This window comes from Suricata suricatta, chromosome 6, assembly GCF_006229205.1.
Source record: "Suricata suricatta isolate VVHF042 chromosome 6, meerkat_22Aug2017_6uvM2_HiC, whole genome shotgun sequence".
Taxonomy (NCBI): Eukaryota; Metazoa; Chordata; class Mammalia; order Carnivora; family Herpestidae; genus Suricata; species Suricata suricatta.
Genome location: NC_043705.1, coordinates 21,528,746 through 21,554,607, shown reverse-complemented (window position 1 = coordinate 21,554,607; position 25,862 = coordinate 21,528,746). Strand labels below are relative to the sequence as shown.

Sequence of the window (25,862 nt, the reverse complement as noted above, 5' to 3'; positions counted from 1 at the left end):
TCTTTGAGAGAGGGCACATGTCAGTGAGGGACAGAAAGAGGGAGGAAACGTCCCACAAGAGGCAGAGAGAGAGGGGGAAATCAGACTCACCGGAAGTCAGCTCGAGCTGCTCACCCAACCACACGCCACCCAAGCTCACGGACCACGAACCTCGAGATCATGACTGAGCTGAAGTCAGACACTTAACTGGCTGAGTCACCCAGGTGCCCCTGATTTGCTCAACTTTTTTAGGGACGACAGGAGGGTGGGCGTGGCGAGGAGGTAAGGCGAGGCTGCTGACAATGGTTGGTGCTGTTTTGTTCTCTGAGTGTTTACTATGGGGTGCATATAGTGACTTTTGTGTGATCCCCAGAAGTCCCGCCCTCAAAGGACAAACGCCATTCTGGAATTCTTACAACACAGAACAAAGGAGAGAAAGCGGGCTTATACCTCAGGCAACTCTGGGGTTCTACACGACCACTACGTCTAGCTGTATATTCAATGGTACATTCATACTGCTTGAACATGTTTTTCTGCAAACGTTTATTTAGAAAGATTTTTAAGAACTTTCAAGTGGCTGTGTCTGCAGCAGTTTCTTTAGGTGAAAAATGTGCAAACAGTCACTATGAAAACCAAGATGCTGGCAACCAAGAGCAAAATCAGACCTATACGGCAATATTTTGAATGCTTTTCTTGTTCTTCTTCTTTCTTCAGTAAGGTATCGAAACCGGGCGTGTACATGTCTCCCAACCAAAACCACAGGTCATTAGGATTTTCCTAAAAAAAAAAATTACATAGGAGACTAGGATTATTCAGTGATCAGTCAGCGTTACAGACTACTTGATATAACGGAACAAGATACTGTCAGAGCTTTGAAGGTGATAGTCCTGTGGTCCTGGGTGAGTCTTAAGGGTCAAGGTTCCATAAGAGAAGCTGGGCTTCCCTGAATAGCAGCAGTATTTCTCATCTGCAATGGCTAGAGGCCTGACCCACCCTCTCTCAGCCTCTCTGGCCTCAGGGGTCCGTGACTTACCTTCAGGCTAGCACCATCAGGAGAGGAGGGAGGTGGGTGGGTATTGGTGATGGCAATACAGTTCTTCAATCACACTGTTACTAGTTTCAATGCCCTGCTCTTAGAAAAGCTAAAATATTAAAATAAAATTTGGATGAGCTGTGCAGAAGGACACTCTTGAAATCCTTGTCGAAATCCTCTCACATTCTGCCTGTAGTTTGCCCTGGTATCTAAATCTGGGGCTTCTTTTCTCCTTTCTTATTGGCAAACTCTTGGTATTTTAGAAAAATGGGGTTGGCCAAGGGCACTTGGAACTTTTATAGCCTGTAAGAAGTGGAGAAGTTTCAGAAAATACCTTAGGGGCTCTGTCCACTAGTTATGAGATATGAATAGGGATGGTGATGAAGAAGTTGAACTAATGAAGTAGAGAAAGACAGTCTAATGAAAACAAAAGTCATGACTTCCAAAAGCATGTCTCTAAAAAGTTAGTGCTTGGGCACCTGGGTGACTCAGTCAGTTGAATGTCTGACTCTTGACTTCAGCTCAGGTCGTGATGGCAGGGTCTTAGAACTGAGCCCCACATTGGGCTGTGCAGGGAGCATGGAGCCTGCTTGGGATCCTCTTTCTCTGTCTCTCTTCCGCTGCCCTTCACCCATGCCGCCCCCCCCCCGGATTAAAAACAAAGAGCTGAAGAACAGCATCAGCAGGTCTGTCAGGGCTCTGAGGTAACTGTACGTGGGAGGACAGTGGGGAGGGGACAGACTCTGGCTTTAGGGAAAGCGATGCGTCCATCATATTCACATTTGATCTTCCTAAACATAACTCATGGAATTTTCCAACAAGAATATTATTCCTTATGGCCAGCGATGTTCAATCTCCTTAGCCTTTGAACTTTTCTTTTTGGTGTTTTCGAGCCTTCTTCCCCTGTTATTCTGTTACTTAGGCTGTAGGGCCAGCCAAGTGGACTATTCACTGTGCTAACAAACTCTCTCACTGTCCTGTATTTGTGCCTTGTTTCTTGCTGCTCCTGACGGAGGAGCCTCCCTGCTCATGCGAACCCTCCGTATCTTTTGTAATTCTACTCATTCTTCCCGCCCAGCGTAAGTTAACTTTGTCATGAAGGCTTTTTACAGTCCTGTGTCGTTTGTCCTCATCGGAATCTGCATAGCACTTCCTACTATTATTACAAACACGATCCTCTTCCTCTGTCTTGTTCTTTAGTTATGGTTTGTTACTTTGATCGGTTAGATGAACTGTTTGTCAACCGGGACAGGAATACTCATCTTTGTAGTCGCTGTGCCATTCGTGTGAGCAGACTGGAGAAGAGGCTCTAGCGTACAGTCCAGAAATGCTTGCAAAATAAAATAATACATTTTTGCTAATTGTAGAAAGTGACTTCTTAGGCAGCCCAGTTGTCCATCCGTTGATGAATGGATAAAGATGTGATACACACACACACACACACACACACACACAATGGGATGGTCTTCAGGCACACAAAAGAATGAAAGCTGCCATTTGCAATGTCATGGATGGAGCTAGACAGTATAATGCTAAGGGAAGTAAGCCAGTCTGAGAAGACAGATTCCGTATGATTCCACTCATGTGGTATTTAAGACAAAACAAATGAACAAAGGAGAGAGAGAGAGGAACCAAGAAACAGACTCTTAACTACAGAGAACAAACTGATGGTTACCGGAGGGGAGGCGGATGGGGGATGGGTAAAAGACAGGATGGGGATTAAGGAGCACACTCATGATGAGCCCTGGGTAATGTATGGCATTACTGAATCACTATACTGTACAACTGAAATTAATATAACACCGCAATTTCACTACACTGGAAAAAAAATTTAAAACTTAATAAAAAAATGGGGGGGGCGGAGAAAGTGACTTCTTAGAGGTCCTGATCTTCAGACTCCTGATAAAAAAATCCCACAAGATTACCGTTGCTATGAGGGAGAGTCTGTTATGGAAACTTCTCGGGAAAAGAGGCTAGATTAAGGAAATACATTAAATCTACTAGGAGATTAAAAAAACCTCAAAGACTCTGGACAACAAGGTATTTCAAGAGTGCACAAACGGAGATTTTTTAAAGTGTAAGATTTTAAGGGGACACAGTGCTTCCCCTTTTCAACAGGAAAAAGTCTCCAGGTGCTTAAGAGATGGGGCTCCGAGCAGAATCACCCTGTTAAGTGAAGGGTATGTGGAAAATGTCAGGCCCCCCTGGCCTTGGGGCAGGCAGCGGCAAGCCAAGGCCCGGGAGGAAGCCAGTCCCCTTAGAAAATACAAGGCCTCTCTCCCTGCCTTTCAGGTACATCTAGATTTTCCGTGTACATGACAGATGACGCCACCGGTGGGGGCCGGGGGTTGCGGGTGGGCGGCGGGGAAAGAAAGAAAAACTGAAGTTGGGTTTAGGCTGGGTGAATGAGTTCATTGCATACTTTTCCTGTGTTGAAATGTTTTTGTTTTGTTTTGTTACTGAGACACAGGAAAATGTCCAAAATGTAAATCTGCAATCTTAAATCACAGAGTGGGGTTGGAATAAGATGACCTTTGATGAGAAGTGCCTTGCACAGCGCCCAAGGCAGGGAGTTTAATAAATATTTTTGAATAAATGCAGAATAGGGAATTCTTAAGTATTTGTGAGATAAATGGTCACAAAACTAGGGGGAAACATACATCATCTGGCAAATTCACTTTCAAAAGCCTTTTACCTTCTAGGTGAAAGTTTCTGTATCACGGCATTTCCTGGTCTCTCCACTATACAGATGCCAGTTAAGTGCTGATGCTGTAAAACTCAGAACAAACCAGTAAACATGCACTGACTCGAGCAGAGAAAGGGAAGCCAGGTGCCACAGTGATCTGACATCTGGACATCTGGGTCTAGTGACAAGGGCTTGTCACCTTAATACCCATTAACATTTTTTTGAAATGATTATTTGTTTTTGAGAGAGAGGGAGAGATTGAGAGAGAGAGAGAGAGAGACAGAGCACAAGTGAGGGAAGGGAAGAGAGAGAGGGAGACACAGACTCTGAAGCAGGCTCCAAGCTCTGAGCTGTCCGCACAGAGCCCGATGCAGGGCTTTAACTCACAAACTGTGAGATCATGACCTGAGCCGAAGTCAGACACTGAAACTACTGAGCCACCCAGGTGCCTCAATACCCATTTTTTAAAAAAAGGAATATTTAACTGATCTTCAGCAACTGAAGGAGGTGATTTTTTTGCGTTGAGTACCTTCAGATGCCCAGAAAGGTTTGTGTGCAGGGAATGCCTGTCATATTCCTCAACAGTCCACGAAGGGTGCTTTTTTCTTTCTTCCATAGCTTCCTCCAAACTTATGTCACCATAGAGAGGGTTATTCTTCAGAACGGATGTCAGGGATGGTGGGGGATGCTCTGCAGCAACAGCACCCTCTGCACTGGGTCCTCTCAGTCGCTGAGCATTAAGAGTCTTCTTTTCTCTCTGTTAGGAGGCACAGAGACAAGGCTTCTCTTACTAATGGGCTACTGGTGGCGGAGAATGAAATCTGAAATAACCACCCCTGAAGATTTGCTGATTCTCTCTGGAACCCCAACAGATAAGGACAGTGAATGAGGAGACAATTCTAGGATCTGATCTGACCTAGAATCCTGTCATTAATTGAGTTTTTTCTTTGCATGTGATCTTGTTCAGCTTCAGTAATCATTCGTTAAAATGCATTTTATCACTACAGAGAAAGAACACTGCTCTTTCATTCCAACAGCAGAATTCTGAACAAAGCCAATTTTTTTTTCCAGCTCACTTGTGCTGAGATTTAATGACATTTTACTTCTTTCTATTTGTGCATTCCATGACCTATAAGAATAATATTTAGCATTGCTGGATTAATCCAGCAAAGTGAGTATTACAAACATTTTATAGATGTGCCTTGGTTTTTACAAAACTCTCTTGGGACTTCTATTTCAGACAGCTTGAAGGGCAGACCAGAATGCGTGTGCAGACCAGCCGGCTATGAGATGGCTCTAATATTGACTTTCAGATTTTTAAAATCATTTTTTATTGAAGCAGAATATACAGATAGAGAATTACATGTATCATAAATGTGCAGCTCAACACATTTTCACAAGCCAAAGAAACCCAAGACACTACCAAGAGACAGAATACCTACCAGCATACCTCACGCTGCCTTGCCCTTTCCCTGCCCAAGGACAACCAGACCCCAAGTTTAACAGTGTAGCCCCATGTGTTTTTCTGGGTCTGATTTGACCCTCACATTTTTATTTTGCTTTGTTTTTTTTCCTCTTCTTAAGACTACAGGTTATCATGGAAGTAGAAAATGTTTCCGTTTAAATTTGTTCATTGGTTGAATAAAATTGAGAAGAAATAGATAGAGTAATGCCTCAGTTATCGTGGGGCATCAAGGGAGAGGAATTTCACATAAATTAATGTTCAGAAGACTTAGATTGAATCCTTAAAAACTAGTGACATATTTCACTAGTTTACAGCTATTTTTAGATGCATGTGTTTCACATATTTCAGCCTCCTTAAACAGGTTCAATAGCAATTAATATTCCTCTGAGTCATATTTATGATCATCAATATACTGATTCCTTCAGCTTTTATTCAGATATATAGGCCACATTAAATATGTATACTAAATGATAAACTAATATTACATATATTTCCTTCTGAAATGTCTGATAAGCCAAAAAAATGATCTAGATAAAACCATTCACATTTTCTTCAGCCTTACATTCCTCTAATTTTCATAACCCATACATTTTTTACATACTTAGAGGTCAACTTGGAGATCTCTGAATTTACTAGGTTGTTGGTCTGAAAATCATTTATAGTCAACAATACTGAAATTTGCAATGAAATAATACATCATCTTGACTTAGCATTTGTCTTTAAGATGGATGACCTCATAAAACATGTTTCTGAATTGAGAAAAAACAATTTGATATGAAATTTAGATCATTTCAGCTTAGCATAATTCTGACTCAAGGCCTTTTTTTTCAAGGCTAGATATCTTTGATCATCTTTGAGAGGGATAATTCTTTGGACATTGACAAATTTGTTTTGTCAGTTCTTTTGCCTACTAGACTGTTCTTTGAGCTTCTTAAGTAAGAAAGCCCTGTAAGTGAGGGAAATACAGTTTTGGGGGCCCAGGAAAAAAATAACAGACTCTATTGCAAAGTATAAAGACCTTGAAAAACTAACAGGCACAAGATAGAAAATAATCGGACCTATCGTGTAAAAAGAACATGCAAGCCCTTAATTCTAAACCACATTCTTGGAAGTCTGAGTTTTATCTTAACACATGGTACCATTTATTTTTGTGTTGCGTGACAATTTCAGGTCTGAAAGACACGTGAAAGGAAAATTAATAGAATATTTTTACTAAGAATTTGATAGGGGAATAAAAACACTAATTATGGTTGAGGTTCATTCACATTTTGATAATTTTTCTCAAATAGCCTAAGAAAGAATAAAAGCATACATTTGATTCTAACTTTTGATCTCACCTTCTAGATAGACTACATTTACCAAAGGAAAATTCAACAGTAATTCTATTATTTTACCATATGGACTCTATAATAATTTGTATTTTAAAATATTTAAGGAGAGTAACACTTCAAAGCTTACCTGGACTTTTTCATATTCATCATTACTTTGCCCATTTATTCTTAAATATACACTTAAATCATTATTTACAACATTTACATATAAGTAAACTATCAATCAGTAAAACCAGTGAAATAGACTGCATGTTGAGACAAACAAAAACAGATACTATACAATTAATGGGCCAATAAAAAAAGAACCTCTAAAAAAATATACTCCAGGAAGAAGAAACTTGATAATAAAAGGAAAGATTAAGAAGAAATGCTGAACAAAACAAAACAAAAAAGGAATACAGAAAGAAAATTGATAAATCTCTCTCTCTCTCTGAGATATATATATGTATATACACACACACATATATATATTTGCAAGTATTGGTTTTATGGTAAAACAGAGATAATCACTAATTTGTGAATTAAAACATTTTTAATATAATTTTTTTTTATTTTAGAGAGAGAGTGATAGCATGAGTGGGGGAATGGGGGACAGAAAGAGGGAGAGAGAGAGAGTCAAGCAGGTTCCACACTCAGTGCAGAGCCCAATGCAGAACTTGATCCCAAGACTCTCAGATTATGATCTGAGTTGAAATCAAGAGCAGGATGCTCAACTGACTGAGCCATTCAGGCTAAATTGTAAGTTGTTAAATAGACAATTAAAGCACCAGACAGTAAAATTTAACACAAGTATTTTTGATTAGAACATTTTACGAAATCAGGTCAGTGAGAAAATGGAAATATTGCTAAAAAATAGAGAAAGAATGCATAGTTTATAAATCAGCAATAGAAAAAAGATAAAGGAAACTTGATCATAAGACAATAAAATTGAAACAAAGAACGGGGGAACCTCAGGAAAACAGAACAATTTTAGAAATAATCATGTTAAATGTAAATAGACTAAATCCTTTATTTTAATGACAGAGATTGTCAGGTCAGATTTTTAAAATTAAATGAAATTATGTAATATTTATAAGAGGAGTACCTAAAATTAAGAACTCAAAGTAAAAAGATATACTGGCAAAGAATGAGAGCTAGGGATTGTGGTGACTGGTTAAATACCTATGAATTTTAATGTCTTCTCCTGAGCAAAAAGGATGACTGCCTTCCCCAGTCTGGCTTAAGTTACATTGGGGCCCGCTCAACCACTTGTAAGCCTGGCCCTTCAAATCTTTCATAAGATTTTTGGCTCATTTCCCATTTTTGTGTCACTGTTAAGCAAGGGTTCTGTGATGGTAGAACTACAGAATGAAAGAACCTGAGGCCATGGGTTATTGCTTACAAAAGAGCTGCCTCTAAAATCCACCTGCCCTTCTTTAGACTTTTTGTGAGCACGAAAATTCTTTTTTTTTTTTGTACTTACTGATATTTTGTGGGTATATATGTTATCACAGGGCAGCCTAGCCTATCATTCCTAATATAGAAAGTAGTAGATCTTGAAATTCCACAAACATGTGGCATGGGCTTGCAGCCAAGAAGTGGAAAGGGATGAAAGACACATCAGAAGCTGGGATGATGGTTATTCATATCCTTTGGTAAAAAAATTTTTTTGGCATAAATGTCATCTGTTGTAATTCAGAATCCAATCACCTGTAGCTCTAGTAGAGATACTTGTAAAATAATCAGAGAAATCATGCACATATAATGGCATTATAATAATCAGAGCATTAATGTGATACAGGAAAGAGATGAGATTAGAGAAAGCTTCACAGTTGGAAAGAAGAAATGGAAGAGGGTAGAGAGGACCTAGAAATTTGATGCCTTCTATTGCTGAAAATCTGTTTGTAGACCCCAAAACTAAAACACAGATTTATTTGGGGGAAAAAAAGCATTGAGCAAACAATACCTATTAAAATTTCTCAGCTGAATAAAATGACTCAACACATTAGGCTGTGCTTTCATAACTGTTATTCCTGAGACCTTCTGTGTGGTTGTAACTGACTAAAAATACAGAAATGGAGGCAGAAAAGCAAGACATTACAGCCTATTTGAGAGCTATCCTTCAAAGAACTTAGGTGTGTTTAGTGACATGTGAAGTTGACTGCAAGGAGTCAGTTATGTAAGATACACTAATAATAGCTTCCTAAATTCTGTAAGGAATGTATTACCAAAGAAATGACAGGCCTACACCTAAAAGCTTTTAAATGTTTAAAATTAAAAATAAAATATAACAAAAGAAAGCAATGACAAGAATCCTAGATTCCTAAATTTCCTTAGTAGCAGTAAACTTTGAAGTCTATCCTTGAAGTCTACTTCTGATGTGGCAAAACAGCAAACAAGGAGAACTTTCCTAGAGTGTAATCAAGGACTATAGAGAATGATGCATCAGAAGTTCTTCTAAAAAGCAGAATCATGTCCTAATCAATCTTCCACATCCTCAAGGAAGGAAGCCACATAAACTATTCCCATAGAATCATACAATTACTTCGGAATAATGACTGCTTTGTCTTTACTTTTTCCCATTCAGAAAGGGAGAATGTATATATCTAATATGTATATGTTATTTATATATTGTATATATAACACATATATAAAATGTTATGTGAATATATTTAACATATAATCTGTTATGTAAATGTTTTACATATATAACACATAATGTAACATATGTTATTTATATATAGTGTGTGTATATATGTAAATATATATATGACATGTAAATATGTTTAACAGAATGATAAACTGTGGCAGAGCCTAACTAGCAAATCCATTTCTTCTTAAGGGCATACAACAACCCATGGATTAGGACATATGACTAATAAAACTCACAGTTGACTCCTAAAATCCCTTGTAAGATTCCTAGATTACTCTCTTTCCAATATACAGACCTAATGGGGATTCTGATATAGAAGACACTCAAAAAGGAACAGTCTGGATTCTACTTGGAAGCCAGGTCCTTAGGACATCGGTATCACCTGCAATAGACATTGTGTGAGAGATACATTTTATTGTATTAACTCACTAAAATTTGTTTCCATAACATAATTTAGCCTAACAACTAAGAAAGTATATATTTAGCCAAAAAAATGCATGTTAAAATAAAAGATTGCTAGTTGCAAAGAATTACTAGAAAGTGAATAAAGGTGGATATCATCAGTAAAATATAAAAATTCATAAAGCAAAATTAGATAATTACAAGGAGAAATTTAGGCATATAATTTTTATCAAGCCAACAAAACAATTACTAAAGATAAAGGATTTGAGCAATAAAACCCAGTTTGATCAAGTCACATATACTGACATCTTTATTAAACTGAATACATTAATTTCTAAAATATACAATGAATATTTACAAAAGTTGATAATGTGCTAGATTCTAAAACAAATTTAAAAGATTCAGTATTATATGGATCGTGCTATTTGAACACAATCAACCTAGTTAGAAATTTATATATTAATATTAAAAAGTTAAAATACTACATCTTGTAGAAAACTAAAATACACACTCCAAAGAAAAGACGGAAATTAAAATTTTAGAACAGTATGAAAATGAAAAATGCTACATTTGTAAAATTGTTGGGTGGAGCTGAAATGGTATTTTGAGGGAATATTATAGAAATATTTTCTTGCATTATAAAAGCAGAATGAGAAAACTAATGAGGTAATAAGAAATAATAAAAATAGAAGTAGATATATTACATTGTATGTTAACTACAACTTAAATAAAAAAATAAGATAGAAATCAATAAATATTACAAATTGAACAACAAACATATAATAGGATATTGAAAGCTATTTCTTTGGAAGGGCTAAAAAGATTAAAATATCTCTGGCAATATGGCTCAGAAGAAATAAAAAGACACAAATCCAGTGTTAGAAATGTAAAAGAAACATGAAGAGAGACATAGGGGAGATTAATAAATATAATAGAAGAAAAATCTGAGCAACTTAAAAACTTTATATGCAACTGGGCAGTTTCTCTCACAATATAACTTACCAAACTTAATTAAGAAAAAAATAGGGGCACCTGGGTGGCTCAGTCAGTTAAGTATCTGACCAGCTCAGATCATGATCTCATGGTTCACCAGTTTGAGGTGCATGTTGGACTCTGTGCTGACAGCTCAGAGCCTGGAGCCTACCTCAGATTCTGTGTCTCCCTCTCTCTCAGCCCCTCTACTGCTCACACTTTGTCTCTCTCTCAAAAATAAATAAATAGTTTAAAAAATTAAAAAAAGAAAAAATAGAAAATGATAGTAAACCTGTGATAATTTCAATAATTGAATCAAAATTTAAAATCTATCCCATCTGCACACAAATTGAAAAGTATGAGGCCAAGGGAATATTGCACTCAAGTTCTACTGGCTGTTCCTCAAGCAGATCATTTCTATTTTGTCAAACCCTTCCAGAAAAATAAAACGAGGAATACTCCCCAGTTCATTTTAGGAGAGGTTGGTGTAAACTCCAGACAAAGGCAGTAATAAGTAAAGAAAAAGTAATTTAAAGGATAATTTCTCTTATAAACACAATGCAAAAGTCATGAATGAACTATTGATAAAAAAGAATCCTGCAACACATATAAATTTTACCTGCCAGAATAAGATAGATTTACACCAGGACATAATTTTTACCTGGAGGGTGATTTAAAACTAGAAGATTAATGTAACTCACTACATTAACAGGAAAACAAAATGTAGAATTTTGAGACAGAGTCTGAAAAAGATTTTGAAAACATTCAAACGTATTTAGCAAACTTTCTTAACAAACTGGAAATAGTAAGGAATCTTTAAAAACGAATTAAGAGAATCTACCTATAACTTCCAGAGAATAGTTTACCAAATGGTTGCAACATAAGAAGCACTTGTTTTAGTGTCAGAATTAATACAAGGATGCCAGTAATCACATTTACATATTATTGCAATGGAAGCCCTAAGCAATACAATAATAACAGAAAAACAAATAAAAGGAATAGGGTTTTAAATAGTGAAACAAAACAACAGCATGATTATCTGTAGGGATATTTACAATCAAAATAAAAGAGATTTAACACTATTTCCAGATTTAAGATGACTATATAATAATAACATAGTCTATAAAAATCAGTGGCATGCATGAGTAACACTTTATTATGAAATATGATTTAAAAGGTTCTAGTCTTAAGAGCAATCTGATATATTTAGATATAAATCTAAGAAACTTTATGAAAACTTCTATGTGGAGAATTAGAAGATATCTATCATTGAAGGGCCATATGAAAAACTGAATAAATAAAAAGATATATATACCATGTTTATGGATTGGGAGAATCAAGATCATAAAGATATCCATTTTTCCCCAATTTAATCTGCACATACAATGAAGTCCCTTTCATAATCATAAATACCTTGCAAACAGGGCGTTTTAAAAATCTATCACTTGTGGGCATACAAACAAAATCAGCTCCCCAGTGATCCCAGTAATTCTGTTTCCCAAATTGCTAGAATAGGTCATCTTTATAAAACACAGATATGATCATGTGATTCTCTTGCTTAAAAATTTTCACCAACCTTGCAAAATTTTCAGGATAAAATTGAAAATCTGAAACAACCACTCCATCTGTGTTGTCTGACACAGGCCTTTCTTGAACCTTGTCTCTGGCCTTCTCCTCCACCCAATGGGGGCTCTGGAATCCCACAAATGCTCTTCTAATACTCACGGCCTCCTTAAAAAAGCTTTAGTGTCAGAGGCATTTGGGTCTGGTCTCAGAGCAGGACAATGGGACAGTTTAGGTGTTGTTTTTGGCAGCATACCGTCCAAAGCTAAATTCCAGACCCCACTGGAGACTTTGGGAACTGCATAAATTTAGCATAACTTGATAAATCATGTTCTGATATTTGCAAGTAAATCCCCGAGCAACCAAGCGATGCCCGTCAATCTACTTCCTGGATAATAATTTAAGAGCCTCAAGGTTCTATAACATTTCCCCAAATAGAGGCGTAAAAATGGGAAACCAATGTATATGCAGGGCTTTTCCTTTCAGAACACTAAGTGGAGGATTAGGAATAGAGACATCTTTAGAGAAGGCACAACAGGTTCCAACGCAGATTGTTAAGAAGTACAATTATAGTATACAAACAAACAAACAAACAAAACAAAAAATCTGAGAGACATCAGAAGAGACATTAGAACACAAGAGGAAAAGACAGCTGTATTAAGACTGGGGAAAAAAAGTGAGGAAAAGTGAGTAGGAAATAAACCTAGGAAATGATGCTGTCTAGATATCAAGAGCAACCTCCTAAGGTTCAGGTTTTTGCTCCAGCTGTAGGCTTAGCAAGCAATGCTCCTGGGCTCTGAATAAGATGCATTGGAAACCAGGAAAAGACAAAACAAAGAGATTAGTCTGAAATGACTCTGAAGTCTAACTACTAATCAAAAAAAAAAAGGGGGGGGCCACTACACTCTCTGAAAAAAAACATATTTTATCATTTAAACTAAAAAAAAAAAAAGCACCCTTTTCCTTCCATTACCTTGTTTTATAAAGCGATTGGCAGAAATATTTGGAATAAAATTCCACATGCCTTCATCAGATACATGCCCCAAATTATTTTAACAACCAGAAACATTAGATTTTGGCGAACATTTGTTCATTGCGCTGAGATGAAATTTATTGTGAAGCTTCTTTGCTTCTCTAGTCAAAGAATTTAAGAAGGGGTAAATATAGTGGAGTCAAGAAATACATGCTTGTACTCTCTCCCTATAAACATGGGTGACCTGTGTCTTTGCGTGGCATGGAGTTCACAATGTCCCGGACTACGGGCATGCAATTCTCTATGCCCACAATTGCTTCTGCATCTAAAAATGGCTTAAAGAATTTCTTCTGAAAGTGTTATGTGAATTTTTATAGGAAAGCCTTGAGATGAATGGAAATATGCTACACATAGGAATTCAACTTCATATTTGGGATTATGAGATCTGTGTTTTAACTGCTGAATGACCACTAGTTTTGAAGGCGATGGTTGTTAGGTTGTCCTTCGACATTCTGTGATGTAGCCTGAATGGCAGACAGCATGCACCTGGGTGGTATGAGACCGAGGGATAAGCTGACACAAGTCTGAAGTCTACGTGAGTATAAAATCTACCGCTTGAGTTACGGACTGACAGGTGTACTGACTACAATCCCCGAGACCACCATCTACGCACATGCATACCCCCCGCATCTACACCATAAATTTAAGAAAATGTAAGTAGTATCATCTACTGTTTTCCAAAGTCTAACAAAAGGATAATTTCAACACAATTTAGACTGCGGCCTAATAATAATAACAACACAATAATAACAACACACATTTCTTAAACTTTTATAGGAAATACTTTCAACTGTTTCACTTCATATTCTTTTACTTGTTCTCATTTTAAAACAAATACGTAAAATTAATATTACTCTAGTTTTTCAAGTAAAAATATTGAGGCATGAACCAAGTCAGAGCCATAATAGATGTCTCTCTTTCTCTCTTTTTTTTTAATGTTTACTTATTTTTGAGAGAGAGAGAGACGCAGTGTGAGTGGGGAGAGGAGCAGAGAGAGAGAAGGAGACACAGAACTGACTGAGCCCCCCAGTCGATGCCTCTTAAAGTGGCTTACTGTGGATGTGAGACAAGAAACCAAGTTTCTAACCTCTTTATTCGATGCTCTTCCTGTTGGCTTAATGCAACTCTGGCGGAGTGAGGTTTTAAATTAAGAACTTCTGACACGGCCCCGAACGCACCCTTGACACCTTGACCCACCTGGTAAACTCTGTGCCTTCTCCCCGGGATCTCTGCAGCTACTTGAAACTTTCATAAGTCCTTTATTTTACATTTATATTTTATCCCACAAATATATCACTCCTGGATTTTAAGATCCAGCCAATGAGAGAAGAACTACTTATTCATATATAGCAAATTAAAGTAGTAAATACAAATAATTGTTAGTTCTAATTTGTGTCATGCCTACCCAGCTATCTGAATTTGTAAAATTTATTTCCCCCTACCCCACACATTATTTCAATAGTAAATTAGCTTTTATTCTGTCATTTGACATCATTTTAGTGTAAAAGGGTAATTAAATCGAGTTCATGTATAGTTTAAAATTACCAATGACAAGGGCGCCTGGGTGGCTCAGCCAGGTAAGTATCTGACTCTTGGTTTTCGCTTGGGTCATGATCTCATGGCTTGTGAGTTCCAGCCTCACATGGGGCTCCATGCTGACATTGTGGAGCCTGCTTGAAGTTCTTTCTTTCCTTCTCTCTCTGCCCATCCCCTGCTCACTCTCTTTGTCTCTTTCTCAAGAATAAACTTAAAAAGAATTAAAAAAAAATACCACATATCTAAAGACATATGAAGCAGATTTTTACCCCCTTGGTTTTTCCTTAAATAACGACTTCAATTTATCAGGGCATCCTTGTTGAAAAAGATGCCCCTTAAAAACTGGATGCATTTCATTCAGGTTTAGGAACAACATTCAACAGAGCTTTAAGCTGTGAAGATTCACATGAAGGAAATAGGTCAACTCCAGGGCCAAACAAAAGATGTTAGATTGATATTTTCCAACCTCGATGGAATTTATTGGATATGTTTTCTTCAACTAAACTTCATAGCATAGGAGGGCCAAGGTTTTCTGAACTGATTTTTGAGTCATTTTATTCCGTGGCATGAACAATAAGGAGGAATTGACTGTATTTAACTTAAATACAGTCACTTAAACTTAAAACACACAAACTATGACCATAAAGGTACATGTGGGTGGGGGAAGAGTTTTGATGATTCCAAAAGGGAAGGATGCAAAATTTTTTTAAAAGTCAGTTGTCATAACAGGCTGCCTTATGATGGAAATAAATTAAAACTCTTATAGGTGGAGGAAACACTTACATAATCATTTGAGTGTACTTGATTTTGAATGATCTCATGATAAAGGTCCCGAGGAGCCCACAAACACACCACAAAGGAGTCACTTTACACCAGGACTCATGAGTAGCAACTGTTTCTTAAAAGAAAACAAATTTCTGTTCAGGGAATTGGAACCACTCCAGAGGATTTAATGACTTGCAGGGGTTTGTAGTCAGTCACATCTGTTCTGAAATGAAATGCTTCTTCCTGTTTCTAAACTGACTAACCCTTAACCCCATTAGCCCTCACGTCTTAAAACAAAGATTATTCCTGTTTCTTGAGTCCTGCAACAGTCAGGGCCTTTATGTTGATTCCAGCACACGGAACTCATCACAGTTTTATTCCTCTCTTTTGGTCAGCAGAGAGAAGGAAGACACGAAAGAAGAAAGCAAACATATCAAGTGTGCAATGGTCTGAAGGTCTGATTGTTATGTCTTGTCCACATGGACACCTGTAGAAAATAAGAGGATCTAAAATAATGGGGAGGAGAGTTCCCTCTATTTTTTTTTTTACTTCAAGCATTGAGTTTCCGTTGTTATGCGGAGTGTTCTCTGCATGAAATGAAAGGGAGCCAGCCTAAAGAAGGCGAGAGAGAGTTCCCAGTGGTCTCAGAGGCTGTGTGTGAGTCCCTCCGTCATAAGCTTCTGCTGCTTTAATGCTTAGAATGCACCAGAACAGAGAGGTAGATTCCCCTCTGCCCCCAGAGTCTTATTTGCAAAAGTAACAAGTGGATTAAAAAATTCTGAAGGAAAGGAGTAAAATGAAAACTAGGCAGTAAAATGAGGACGGGCTGCAAAGCTAGTGCTCGGCGGAAAATGAATGGTTACAGGAATTCACAAGAATTTATAAAGCGATCAGAGAGTTTCCTCACGTTAAGGAAGAGAGAAAGACCCTTTCTATATATTTCAAGGGCAGCCACCTTGCACCGTGTTCCCTACAGCCCCCCCCCCCCCCGCCCCCACGCAAATAAGGAACTAACAGACGGTGAGGAAGGGCCGTCCTGGACCTCACCTGTGAGTACACCAGGTTTTGCCAGTGCTGGGCCTGCAGAAGGGCCGTGTTCCGCATGAAAGCCTTCACGTCGAGCTGCAGGAACTTGTCAGGATGGTTGTTATTTGGCAAAACAGAGAGATCCATGTCTGCCTTGGTCTGCGGTGGGAGACACAGGTGAGTGAGGCTGCCCCCGTCCGCTCGTCCATTATTAACGAGCCCGGGGACGCTCCAGTGGCATCTGAAACCCGGCCTCTCAGGGACACGTTCTCGAGATGGGACATCAGCACACAAACAACGCAGCGCCCTGCCTTGCCTTTCACACACAACACACCAACACACACACACGCACACACACGCACACACATTTGCGATGCTTCAAAGGGGCAGATGGGGTTACACTCATTCAATTAAACAAAATGCCAAAATTAGATCTGGAGCGCTTAATGTCTCTCCAAACAGTGTCGGACATAATGGTTTAAGAGGAACTATTCTTCGGAGGAAGGCTGCCAGAATTTCAGTGTCACAGTCTATAGGAGCACAGGAGATATCACCTGTAAGGAGAGGCTTCTTAATTTTTCTGTGACCACTGCCGAGCTAACACCGCGGAGCCGGCCCTGTGGACGCAGCCTCCCATATGATACGCAGGATCTTGTTTCTCCTCCCGTTTTAACTCCCAGAGTCTCAGGCTCACGCGAAACCTGACCACTTGTAGGTCATCAGCTTTGGTCCAAGAACTTTGCTGTTAGAGTTTGCTACAGAAATTAATGCCCCAATGTACTGCCTTGACCCGTACTCTATCCGACGTCCCTTTGACTCGATTCCTAGCTGTATAAACTTCTACGGTGCATTTTGGTGTTGACACAGCACGTTTGGAACCAAAGGGGAACGTGGCTGCTGGGTTTGGATGAGGTACTGTCCTAAGTGAGCCCATCTGCCGTTGGGGGAGCCAAGGTGAGGGTGAGGCTGAGGACCGTGCATTAGCCAGGAAGTCGTGATGACTTTAATGGAGGTAAGTTCTCGCATTTCAGGCCACTCTGCCTCGGGGTACCCGTGCTTCTCACTGCGAAGGTATGGATTTCCATCTAGAGTAAGAGGAATACTTCCCACCCTGAGAAGGCGAAGGATAGACGCACCCACAGTTTTAAAAAGACATGGGTTGTTACGTGTGCACCTCTGTAAACCCACCAGATTCAGCAGGAAGACTTCTCTTCCAGGGGTAAACGGGGTCACATGTGGAATGTATCAGCACCAGATTTTAGAAGAGTGCCATATAGCTTAGAAGAAGCCGCAGCCAGGATGTTCTCAAATCGAGCAAGACACTAGAGAGTACTTACCTTCTTTATACCAATAAACATGAGGGAGCTTAAAAAAATCATGTCCTACTTATAGTTGTAAAATTGGTTTAAACAATCAACATTTTTTGTAAGAATGTTTTGGACCCAAACACTTTCACTGTCTTGGAATATTTGAAATAAATGTGGATAGTTTTAACAACATATTTACTGGAGAAAATAAGAAGTGCTTCATAATGACAGTTAATAACAAAACAGTTAAATCACAAGAGTTTCAAGAATCAAGTGTCTGATGTGCATGTGCTTGGTACATTCTGGATTTTCCTGGCTGCTGCCAGAATACATCTAATGAATAAATATTTCTCAGGCTGTTTGCTTTTCCTAAAAGATTCTTCAGGGAATAACACACATCTTCAAGAAGAACCTTACTTCTCTTTGGCTCTCTATATTGGCAAGTGGACACAAAGAACCCGGGTCCAAATACATTTGATTAGGCCTTTTTCCTTGGCCAAAGTATGAGGTAGGTGAAATGAGCCTTCAGTTTTCCTTAGGCATCCTTCCCTTGATCCCTCCGCCATGCTCTAGATGCCCAGAGGCTTGAATACTGTCTCCTCCTGTTTACAAGTTGAGTTTTTAGACTCTCCCTCTTTTTTCACCCTTTGTCCACCATCATCTCCAACCATCAGTTCTTCTTTCTCACTGGAGGTAAACTATATGACTAAGGATCAGAATATCGAGCTTTCTCCTTCCTCTCTTTTTACTGGTCATCCTTTCCCCATCCCTGGTCCCCACCTCCATTCCGCCCCACCCCAACTTGGGCCTCTGGTAATGCCAGGCCTTCTGCCTAGAAACATTTCTTCCCAACTTGCTCTTGACCACCTCTGAGTCATTCTTCACCGGCCACTGCTGATAATTCGCCTTTATGCATTTTCCCAAGTAGGTACAATTGTTCCCTCCTCCGAAATCTTGGAGTGATTTGTTTAAACTCTCGTCTTCCTATCTTTTGTTTGTTGATGTATTTCATACTTTTCTAAGCCCTACACTACATGATACATGACCGAGGGGCAGCCCTTTTGGAAGCTTACTTCCCCATGAGTCATGTCTGAAGACCCTAATGAAGATTTTTGCTCCATAAATAATGATGGATCGTGTGTCTTCGAAAGCACTGGAAAGGCCTCTCCTCTGGTTGGAAATTGATAATCCAATTACATTTGATTTAAAAAAAAAAGGCTTAGTGCTGTTTTCCAAGCTCAGTAAAAAAAGGATTCCAATGCCAAAAATGTTTATGACAGACTCTTCTGGTAGTTTATGAGGCACAGACTCACACTGAAGTCTCTGAGAAGTTCTGCTTTGATAAGTCTAGCATTTTCCAAATTTATTTGATCACATTAATACCCATTTTATTGTTTTCCTTTTAACTCTTCAAATAGTTTACCCTAGAGTAACTGGATAAGTATTGGCTCAGGGTTTTTATTTCTTTATTGTCATTAGGAACTTCAATCTAGAGTGATGATGGTTATAAATAAATATAAAGAGTTTTGCTGCAGGGAAATCTTGTGGAAATATGCACATTGGGGGCTTCTCAACCCTTAGCGTGCAGGTAACTTTTTGGTCTTTTTCCTTATAACCAATTTTTATAAAAGTATCATTTCCTCTTGGATTTGGACCCAGAATTACTGTTTTTTGAACCATGAGAACTGTCAAAATAAGATTCAATAGGATTGTTCACTAGGCAAAACTGTCTATATATGAATGAATCTTTTCTTTTCCTCATTCTCTCCTGTTTTTCCTTCTTTCCTCCCTCCCTCTCTAGGTTATACCAAAACCCACTGAAATATTTGAAAGTATTTCCGGCTGAAAAGTCTGTACAATGTCCAGATGAACAGTTGTGGTTCATCAGACTATTTGAGAGTTTGAAAATTACTTGGATAGTTTTGATTACAAAGTAGGCCTGTGCCTAGCTTATAAGTCCTTTTGTGACTATTAGAAAACATTCCCAAAATTGGTGAGCAAAGGAGGCAATCAGGATACCTGAGTGCACTAAGTTGTGTTCTTGGGTAGGTTGCTGTGTCCTTAGCTAGAATGTGAAGATAACACAAGTACCTTACAAGGTTGCTGTGAGATTTTATAGGCACTTAATGGAATGCTTGGTATATAGTAAGTGCTTCAGAAGGGTTCATTGTTATTTTGAGTGTATAAAAACATATATTTTTTAAATTAAAAAAAAAATTTTTATGTTTTATTTATTTTTAATACAGAAGAGACAGAGCATGAGAGGGGGAGGGTCAGAGAGAGAGGGAGACACAGAATCTAAAACAGGCTCCAGGCTCTGAGCTAGCTGTCAGCACAGAGCCTGATGCGGGGCTCGAACCCACGAACATGAGATCTGACCTGAGCCGAAGTCAGAGGCTTAACCGACTGAGCCACCCAGGCGCCCCTAAAAACATATATTTTTATTTCAGGTGTGTCTGATACAAAGCAAACTAAAAAAAAAAAAAAAGAAAGAAAGGAAAAGAAAATAAAATGAAACAAAGTTAAAGTCATACAGTCATCTTTAGTTGAAAGGCAAACTACATTTCCCAGAATCTCTTTATTTGTGTGATTCTGGGTTAGAATTGGCCAAAGGAGGAACTGCCATGAGATTTGGACAGGAAAGTGGAAACAGCACTCACTAATCTGAAAGTCTTTTTGCAATCAACTGCTTGGCACGTTCATTTCTTCTTTCCAAATATTAGCAAACTCAGATCTACTACCGGGTGTTTGGGTACCTACAAAGGAGGAAGCTTCACAGAGGTGACCACATCCCAAAGACCTCTGAACAAATAATCCCTTCCTAGTCCTACTTACCTGGCTGCTCAGACTAGCTGGTGACCCCTCTGATTCTTCAACTCTTCTTCACTTCACCAGGCCTCCTGCAGGTGTGTGAATTCAAATCAGTGAGGGAAAAACCTAGGTTTTAAATTCACAGTTCAAGGTCTAAGTTGGGAACCAGAAAGTTTCAATGACTATCTTCAAATAACAGCTTTTTAACTGTACTGTTGATGTTTCACCATCTAAATTCATATTCAGATTCAAGTCCTAGAGGATCCACGGAGACCACCAGAGAGTACAACATGTGAGATTTTTACATGCCAAAGGAACTGCAAGGTTTCATTAACTCATATTAACTGAAACCCAAGGTAGATATATGGGGACATTTCTTAGTGGTTTTATATTAGGGCAGAAGGAATATAATGTTTTATTAGCCTACATGTTTTTGATATGAGTTCACTTAGTGGAGATTCTGGATTCAAAGTGTTACCTCATGTGACTGGGAGTAACTCTAACAACGAGCCTCAAAATTCCTGAAAACTGGACCCACTGGTGGTCCACATTGAATAAAATTGAGGTGCTGAAACTTCCTTGTTATAATGTAGTACACACGAAGGTATACAGACATTTAGGGAGATTGCTTTTAATAGGATAGATGGTCATCCACCTGCTAAAGATGCCCCTTGAAGGGCTCCAGAGGGCATTCCCCTCACCAAGGCTTTGAACTCCCTTCACATTGGCAAAGGCTATACTGGAATCCATAAAGAACTTGGCAAAGCCTTTTTGAAACCCTGAAATAACATTGGGAAATGCTGCCACAGAACTGGGCTTCTTAAATTTAATGAGGATGATGGAATTCCATAAGGGCAGGAATCAAAGGCTGCATTTCACTGCCAGAGGCCAGATGGGAATGGTTGCCATAAAGGGTGGCAGAATCAGAGGGGTAAAGGGAATGGTTTGCCCAGCAAGGAGCTTGGCTAATTGATCATGGAGTCCCTAGGACTTAGATAGATGGCATTCTACTAAAGTCTTACTTGATGCGTGTAAGTATTAAATCTCTTGACTTTGTGAGAAGAGGTCTGATTTGGATGATCACATCAGGAAATCGCATTCCCCTGATCAATTTCCACGTAAGAATAGGTTCTCTGACTGAGGACACCTTGAGTGAAGAGGAGGCTGGATCATTTTAAGGCAGGATCCTTCTGTACTGTCCAGTATCATACCGTAGATTACCTTCAAAGTTCTTTGGATGGGCACAATGTACTGGAGAAAAGGAAATAATCAGACTTTTTGATTATTAATTGCCAACTGATACTATTCCTGGTGACCCTAAATTCCTACTATAGCCCCACAGAGCAAGAAATCAGATAATCTAATCAAGTTCTGGCTTAAACCTGTCTCATGAAGAATCCAAAAGTCTTTAGAATCACCCCAAAGTTATTTTCCTAATTCTGGAAGGTGTATTTGGAATAAAAATACTCAGACACTGGCAGTACCCTGGCTTACCTTGTTGGTTCCATGATATGTAGAATGAGGGTTTTTATGAGGATAATGGCCATGGAAGCCCCTAGAATTGCCTCTAGGTACCAAAATTAGAAACAAAACCAACATTGCATTCTTGGAGGGATTTCACAATTATTTCTATCATTGATGATTTGAATAATGCAGAAATGGTAAATCTCTGACCACCAATGCTGGTGCCAGAATTGAATATTATGAGAAAAAAAGACACTGTATCATTCTGTTGGGCCATCTGCTTGAGGGTGATGAGGAACATGGTGATATCAGAGATTTTATGGTAACATTCATGGTAATATCACGAACTCATGCTCATGTAAATGCTATGTTTGATTTGCTGTGCCATGAGTTCTCTACGCAACAATATCGTATGCAATGTCACAATGCTGAATGAAGCATTTGGTAAGTTTACAGGAGAAATTTTGGCAGAAATTTTGGAGGGTAAGAAGGGCAAATCTACATTCAGGATAAGTAGCTCCTTCTGTGAGAACAAGTCACTGCCTGTGTTGTGACACAAGTGATCTAATGTCAGCAGACTGCAGTCGAGGTGGTGGGCAGGTCTTCCCAAAGAAGCCTGCCATCATGGAAAAAAATATCTTCTCCATTATTAGTAGGTTGAGCTCTCCGCAGTGACTGGTCTCGGTGAGTGGATTTCATGCTGCTGAACCCAAGCACAATCTCTGCCACCAATGACTCTTGTTCCTGGGCCTATTGGGCAGTGACAAGGGTGGCTGAGGAAGGACACTGGCCAACATACACAGACCTTGTCATCTAACCCACTTGATGACCGAGACTTCTCTGGTGAGGGTGCTCTTTGGTGAGGGGTCAAATGGACTCCATATATATATAATGCAAGAAGGTCTATCCATATACCTTTTCCTGATAACTCCCTCGTCACTAGGTTCAAACTCATGCTCCTTCCAAGTCCTTGCCAACCCAGCCAACCACCTTGACTGCAGTAGGATCACATTAGATCACCTCTATCACAAAACAGACAGTAATTTGTTCTCATAGAAGCAACCACTTGCCCTGAACATGGATTTGCCTTCCCAGCCTGCCAAGTTTTTGCCATAATACCATCCATTCATTTACCAAATGCCTCATTGTCTGCTATGGTATTCTGTACAATATTTGCTTCTGTTCAGGGAACCTATGTTACAACAAATAAAATGAAGCACAGGCCTCAGGCTCATGTAAATCTCTGGTATCACCATCACCCTGAAACAGACGGCCTGACAGAATGATGCAGTCTCTCTCTCTCTCTCTCTCTCTCTCTCTCTCAATATTTAGTTCTAGCACCAACTGGGTGGAAGCATTCTGAAGGTCTTCTAAGATATTATTGAATATGTTCTGATTCATCTACCCGCACAGGGTGATGTTTCCTTTTAAAAAATTTTAAATGTTTATTTTTGAGAGGGAGAGAGACAGAGTGCAAGCAGGGGAGGTGCAGAGAGAAAGGGAGACACACAATCTGAAGGAGGCTCCAGGCTCTGAGCTGTCAGCACAGAGCCCGATCGGAGGCTTGAACTCAAGAACCACAAGCTCATGACCTGAGCGGAAGTCAGCCACTTAACTGACTGGGCCACCCAGGCATATCTAAAGGGTGATATTTCTTCTTAGATTCACAGGTTTAGGAATCAAGGAAGAGATTGAGAATGTTTCCTTTTAAAATGTAATTTTTTACCTCTCTCATGTCCCGACTATCATGACTTAAGATAGTTAATTTTATAGCTCAGCAATTAAATGAAAGGATATACGTAAGGGACCATCTAGAAACAAAAGGTCTCTCATATTAACATAAAGGTAACATACACTAATGAGGGAATCGTTAAGAACTGTGCAGATGGTGAGGTTTTGTTCTACTTCCAATCTATTCTGCTAGCCTGCCCACTTTCAGGACAGAATACACAAGAGTCCCGGGTGTTAGAGACGAAGGACTACTGTTACTCACAGCAGTAACAGTAGCAGAGAGTCAGTGTTTTCTTGCACCAGCTTCCTGAGCCCCAATTCCCCCAGGGGGACACAGAGAGAGCAGGGTGGTGTCTGCACAGGCAGTGACGTGTATCCCAGGAGAGGGACCCCCATTTTAGGGCTGGAAACCTTTATAATGAGAAGTCGCATGTCTGCCCTTTGCTCTGCTGTCTTTATCTTCCGAGGCTGTTCAGCCGGCTGCCCAGGCTGCTGCAGGAGACACTCCTGAACAGAAGCGGACCGTGTCCAGTTGTGCAGAGACAGGAGAGACCTATGAAGAACTGCCTCCCAACAGGAAGCTTCACATATTTTATTGAAAAAAAAAATCTAAGAAATCATGTGAATCATGTACAACATTTTCTCACAAGAAAACATTTAAGCTGGTTTTTAAACGTTTCACAGAATTGTAAAACTTTTCGTTTTCGAAAGGAAAAAACACAATGAAACTACCACAGGATCACGAGCGTTTTGTTTCTTCTTGTTCCTAGGGAAAAGGCTGAAAAATGTTTGGGAAGTCTTCTCCTTATGATTTGTGAGGCTAAGTACTATACTCTTATAAATCTGCTAAAAGGATACAAGGAAATGGGTGGGTGGCTGCTTTCTTTGTTCAAAATATTTTAAAAAGCTAAAATCTAATGACAACATGTTAAAATAATACATATTTTTGTAGGATGTTACCATTTCTATAATGGCTTCTCTACACTATATCAACAGTGCAATGGTGATTCAGTGTAAATCATTACAGTGTTTCATTGTTACAATATTTGTGTTCAAGTACATGTTCATGAACATGATCAAAGTCTCTATTTTGACTTTTCTTTTCCATTATTAAAATAAGGTTATAATTACAGTAGAATTTTTCCTATGGATATCTCTAAATCTGAACCAAATTCATAATACATTCGCTAAAAACCTGTTCAACACTATGAGGTTTGTTATGTTTCCGCATCCCCTGTAGATTACAGGAAATGGGCTAATTCTGTATCAGGACACCAAAAAACAAAAATAACTTCTCTCCTTATATAACTAAACTATTACGCTAAGTTAGTATACATTCTGGCTAGCTCAATGGTATTGGCAGGGAGAGAATAGCACCTTAGAGACAGCCCTAACTTTAAAAAAAAAATTTTTTTTTAGAGCCTAATGATCTTATTTTTTTCCCTTTTTATTTTTATTCTGGAAACTGGATCCAACTTATTCATATAAAATTATTTATAAAGCCATATAGTATAAACCGAAATGTTTGTATGACCAAAACAAACACCATATTGGATGTCTGGCCGGCACCAAAATAAATTAATTTGATTAAATTATATGTAACTGATAATATTTGGTCTGAGAAACATGCTAGCGGGTGTGTTTATAAATAATGTAATTGCAAAGAGCTGGGAGCCAGCCAGCCTGCTGGAGGTCAGCTCCTCTGCTGCAGCTTTTGGGCGTAGAAGTCCCTGCACGTCTCGCAGCAGCGCTGGTACCACCGCATGTCCTGACACAGGTTCTTCTCCCGTATCACTCGGCAGTACACGGGCCACTGGTCTCCCAAGCACTTGAAAGTCAGTGCAGCTGTGAAGGAGAAAACAGGCGACTCAGCACGTGTAGCTATCCTCGGCGTCAGGGGTGGAAACGAGTAGCAATCATTTAAGGGGAAGGATTGTGTACATTCACGTTGACTCATTCATGTTGCCTTCTAGAACTTAAAGTAAGGTTAAGAGGGGTTGGCTCATTGGTTAAGCGTCCGACTTCGGCTCAGGTCATGATCTCATGGTTTGTCGGTTTGAGCCCCGTGTCGGACTCTGTGCTGACAGCTCAGAGCCTGGAGCCTGTCTTCAGATTCCATGTCTCCT

General features: G+C 39.1%; 2 protein-coding genes across 2 annotated transcripts in view; both read right to left on the bottom strand.

Moving 5' to 3' along the window:
• Window positions 1-505: 505 nt before the first annotated feature.
• On the bottom strand, window positions 506-24,210 carry MINAR2 (membrane integral NOTCH2 associated receptor 2). The gene is made up of 6 exons (XM_029941947.1): window positions 23,999-24,210; window positions 21,564-21,792; window positions 20,566-20,630; window positions 16,445-16,582; window positions 4,228-4,455; window positions 506-756 (listed from the first exon to the last, which is right to left on the bottom strand). Exons 4-6 carry the CDS (start codon window positions 16,568-16,570, stop codon window positions 577-579), a joined length of 534 nt encoding a protein of 177 aa, XP_029797807.1. The 5' UTR covers window positions 16,571-16,582; window positions 20,566-20,630; window positions 21,564-21,792; window positions 23,999-24,210; the 3' UTR covers window positions 506-576.
• An 82-nt stretch (window positions 24,211-24,292) lies between these two features.
• The window catches only part of ADAMTS19 (ADAM metallopeptidase with thrombospondin type 1 motif 19), a 229,737-nt gene continuing 228,167 nt past the window's right edge, over window positions 24,293-25,862 (bottom strand). Inside the window, exon 23 of the mRNA XM_029941162.1 lies at window positions 24,293-25,581. Coding sequence (XP_029797022.1) covers window positions 25,430-25,581 — 152 coding nt within the window. The 3' untranslated portion in view covers window positions 24,293-25,429. The remainder of the gene's footprint in view (window positions 25,582-25,862) is intronic.

Coding starts and splice junctions, on each gene's coding strand:
- MINAR2 (XM_029941947.1), bottom strand. CDS start 16,570: ATGGATCTCTCTGTTTTGCCAAATAACAACCATCCTGACAAGTTCCTG. Junction 4,456..16,444: donor AAAACCTGGTGTACTCACAG/GTGAGGTCCAGG, acceptor GCCTCCTAACAG/AGAGAAAAGAAGACTCTTAA. Junction 757..4,227: donor ACCTTTCTGGGCATCTGAAG/GTACTCAACGCA, acceptor TTTTTTTTTTAG/GAAAATCCTAATGACCTGTG.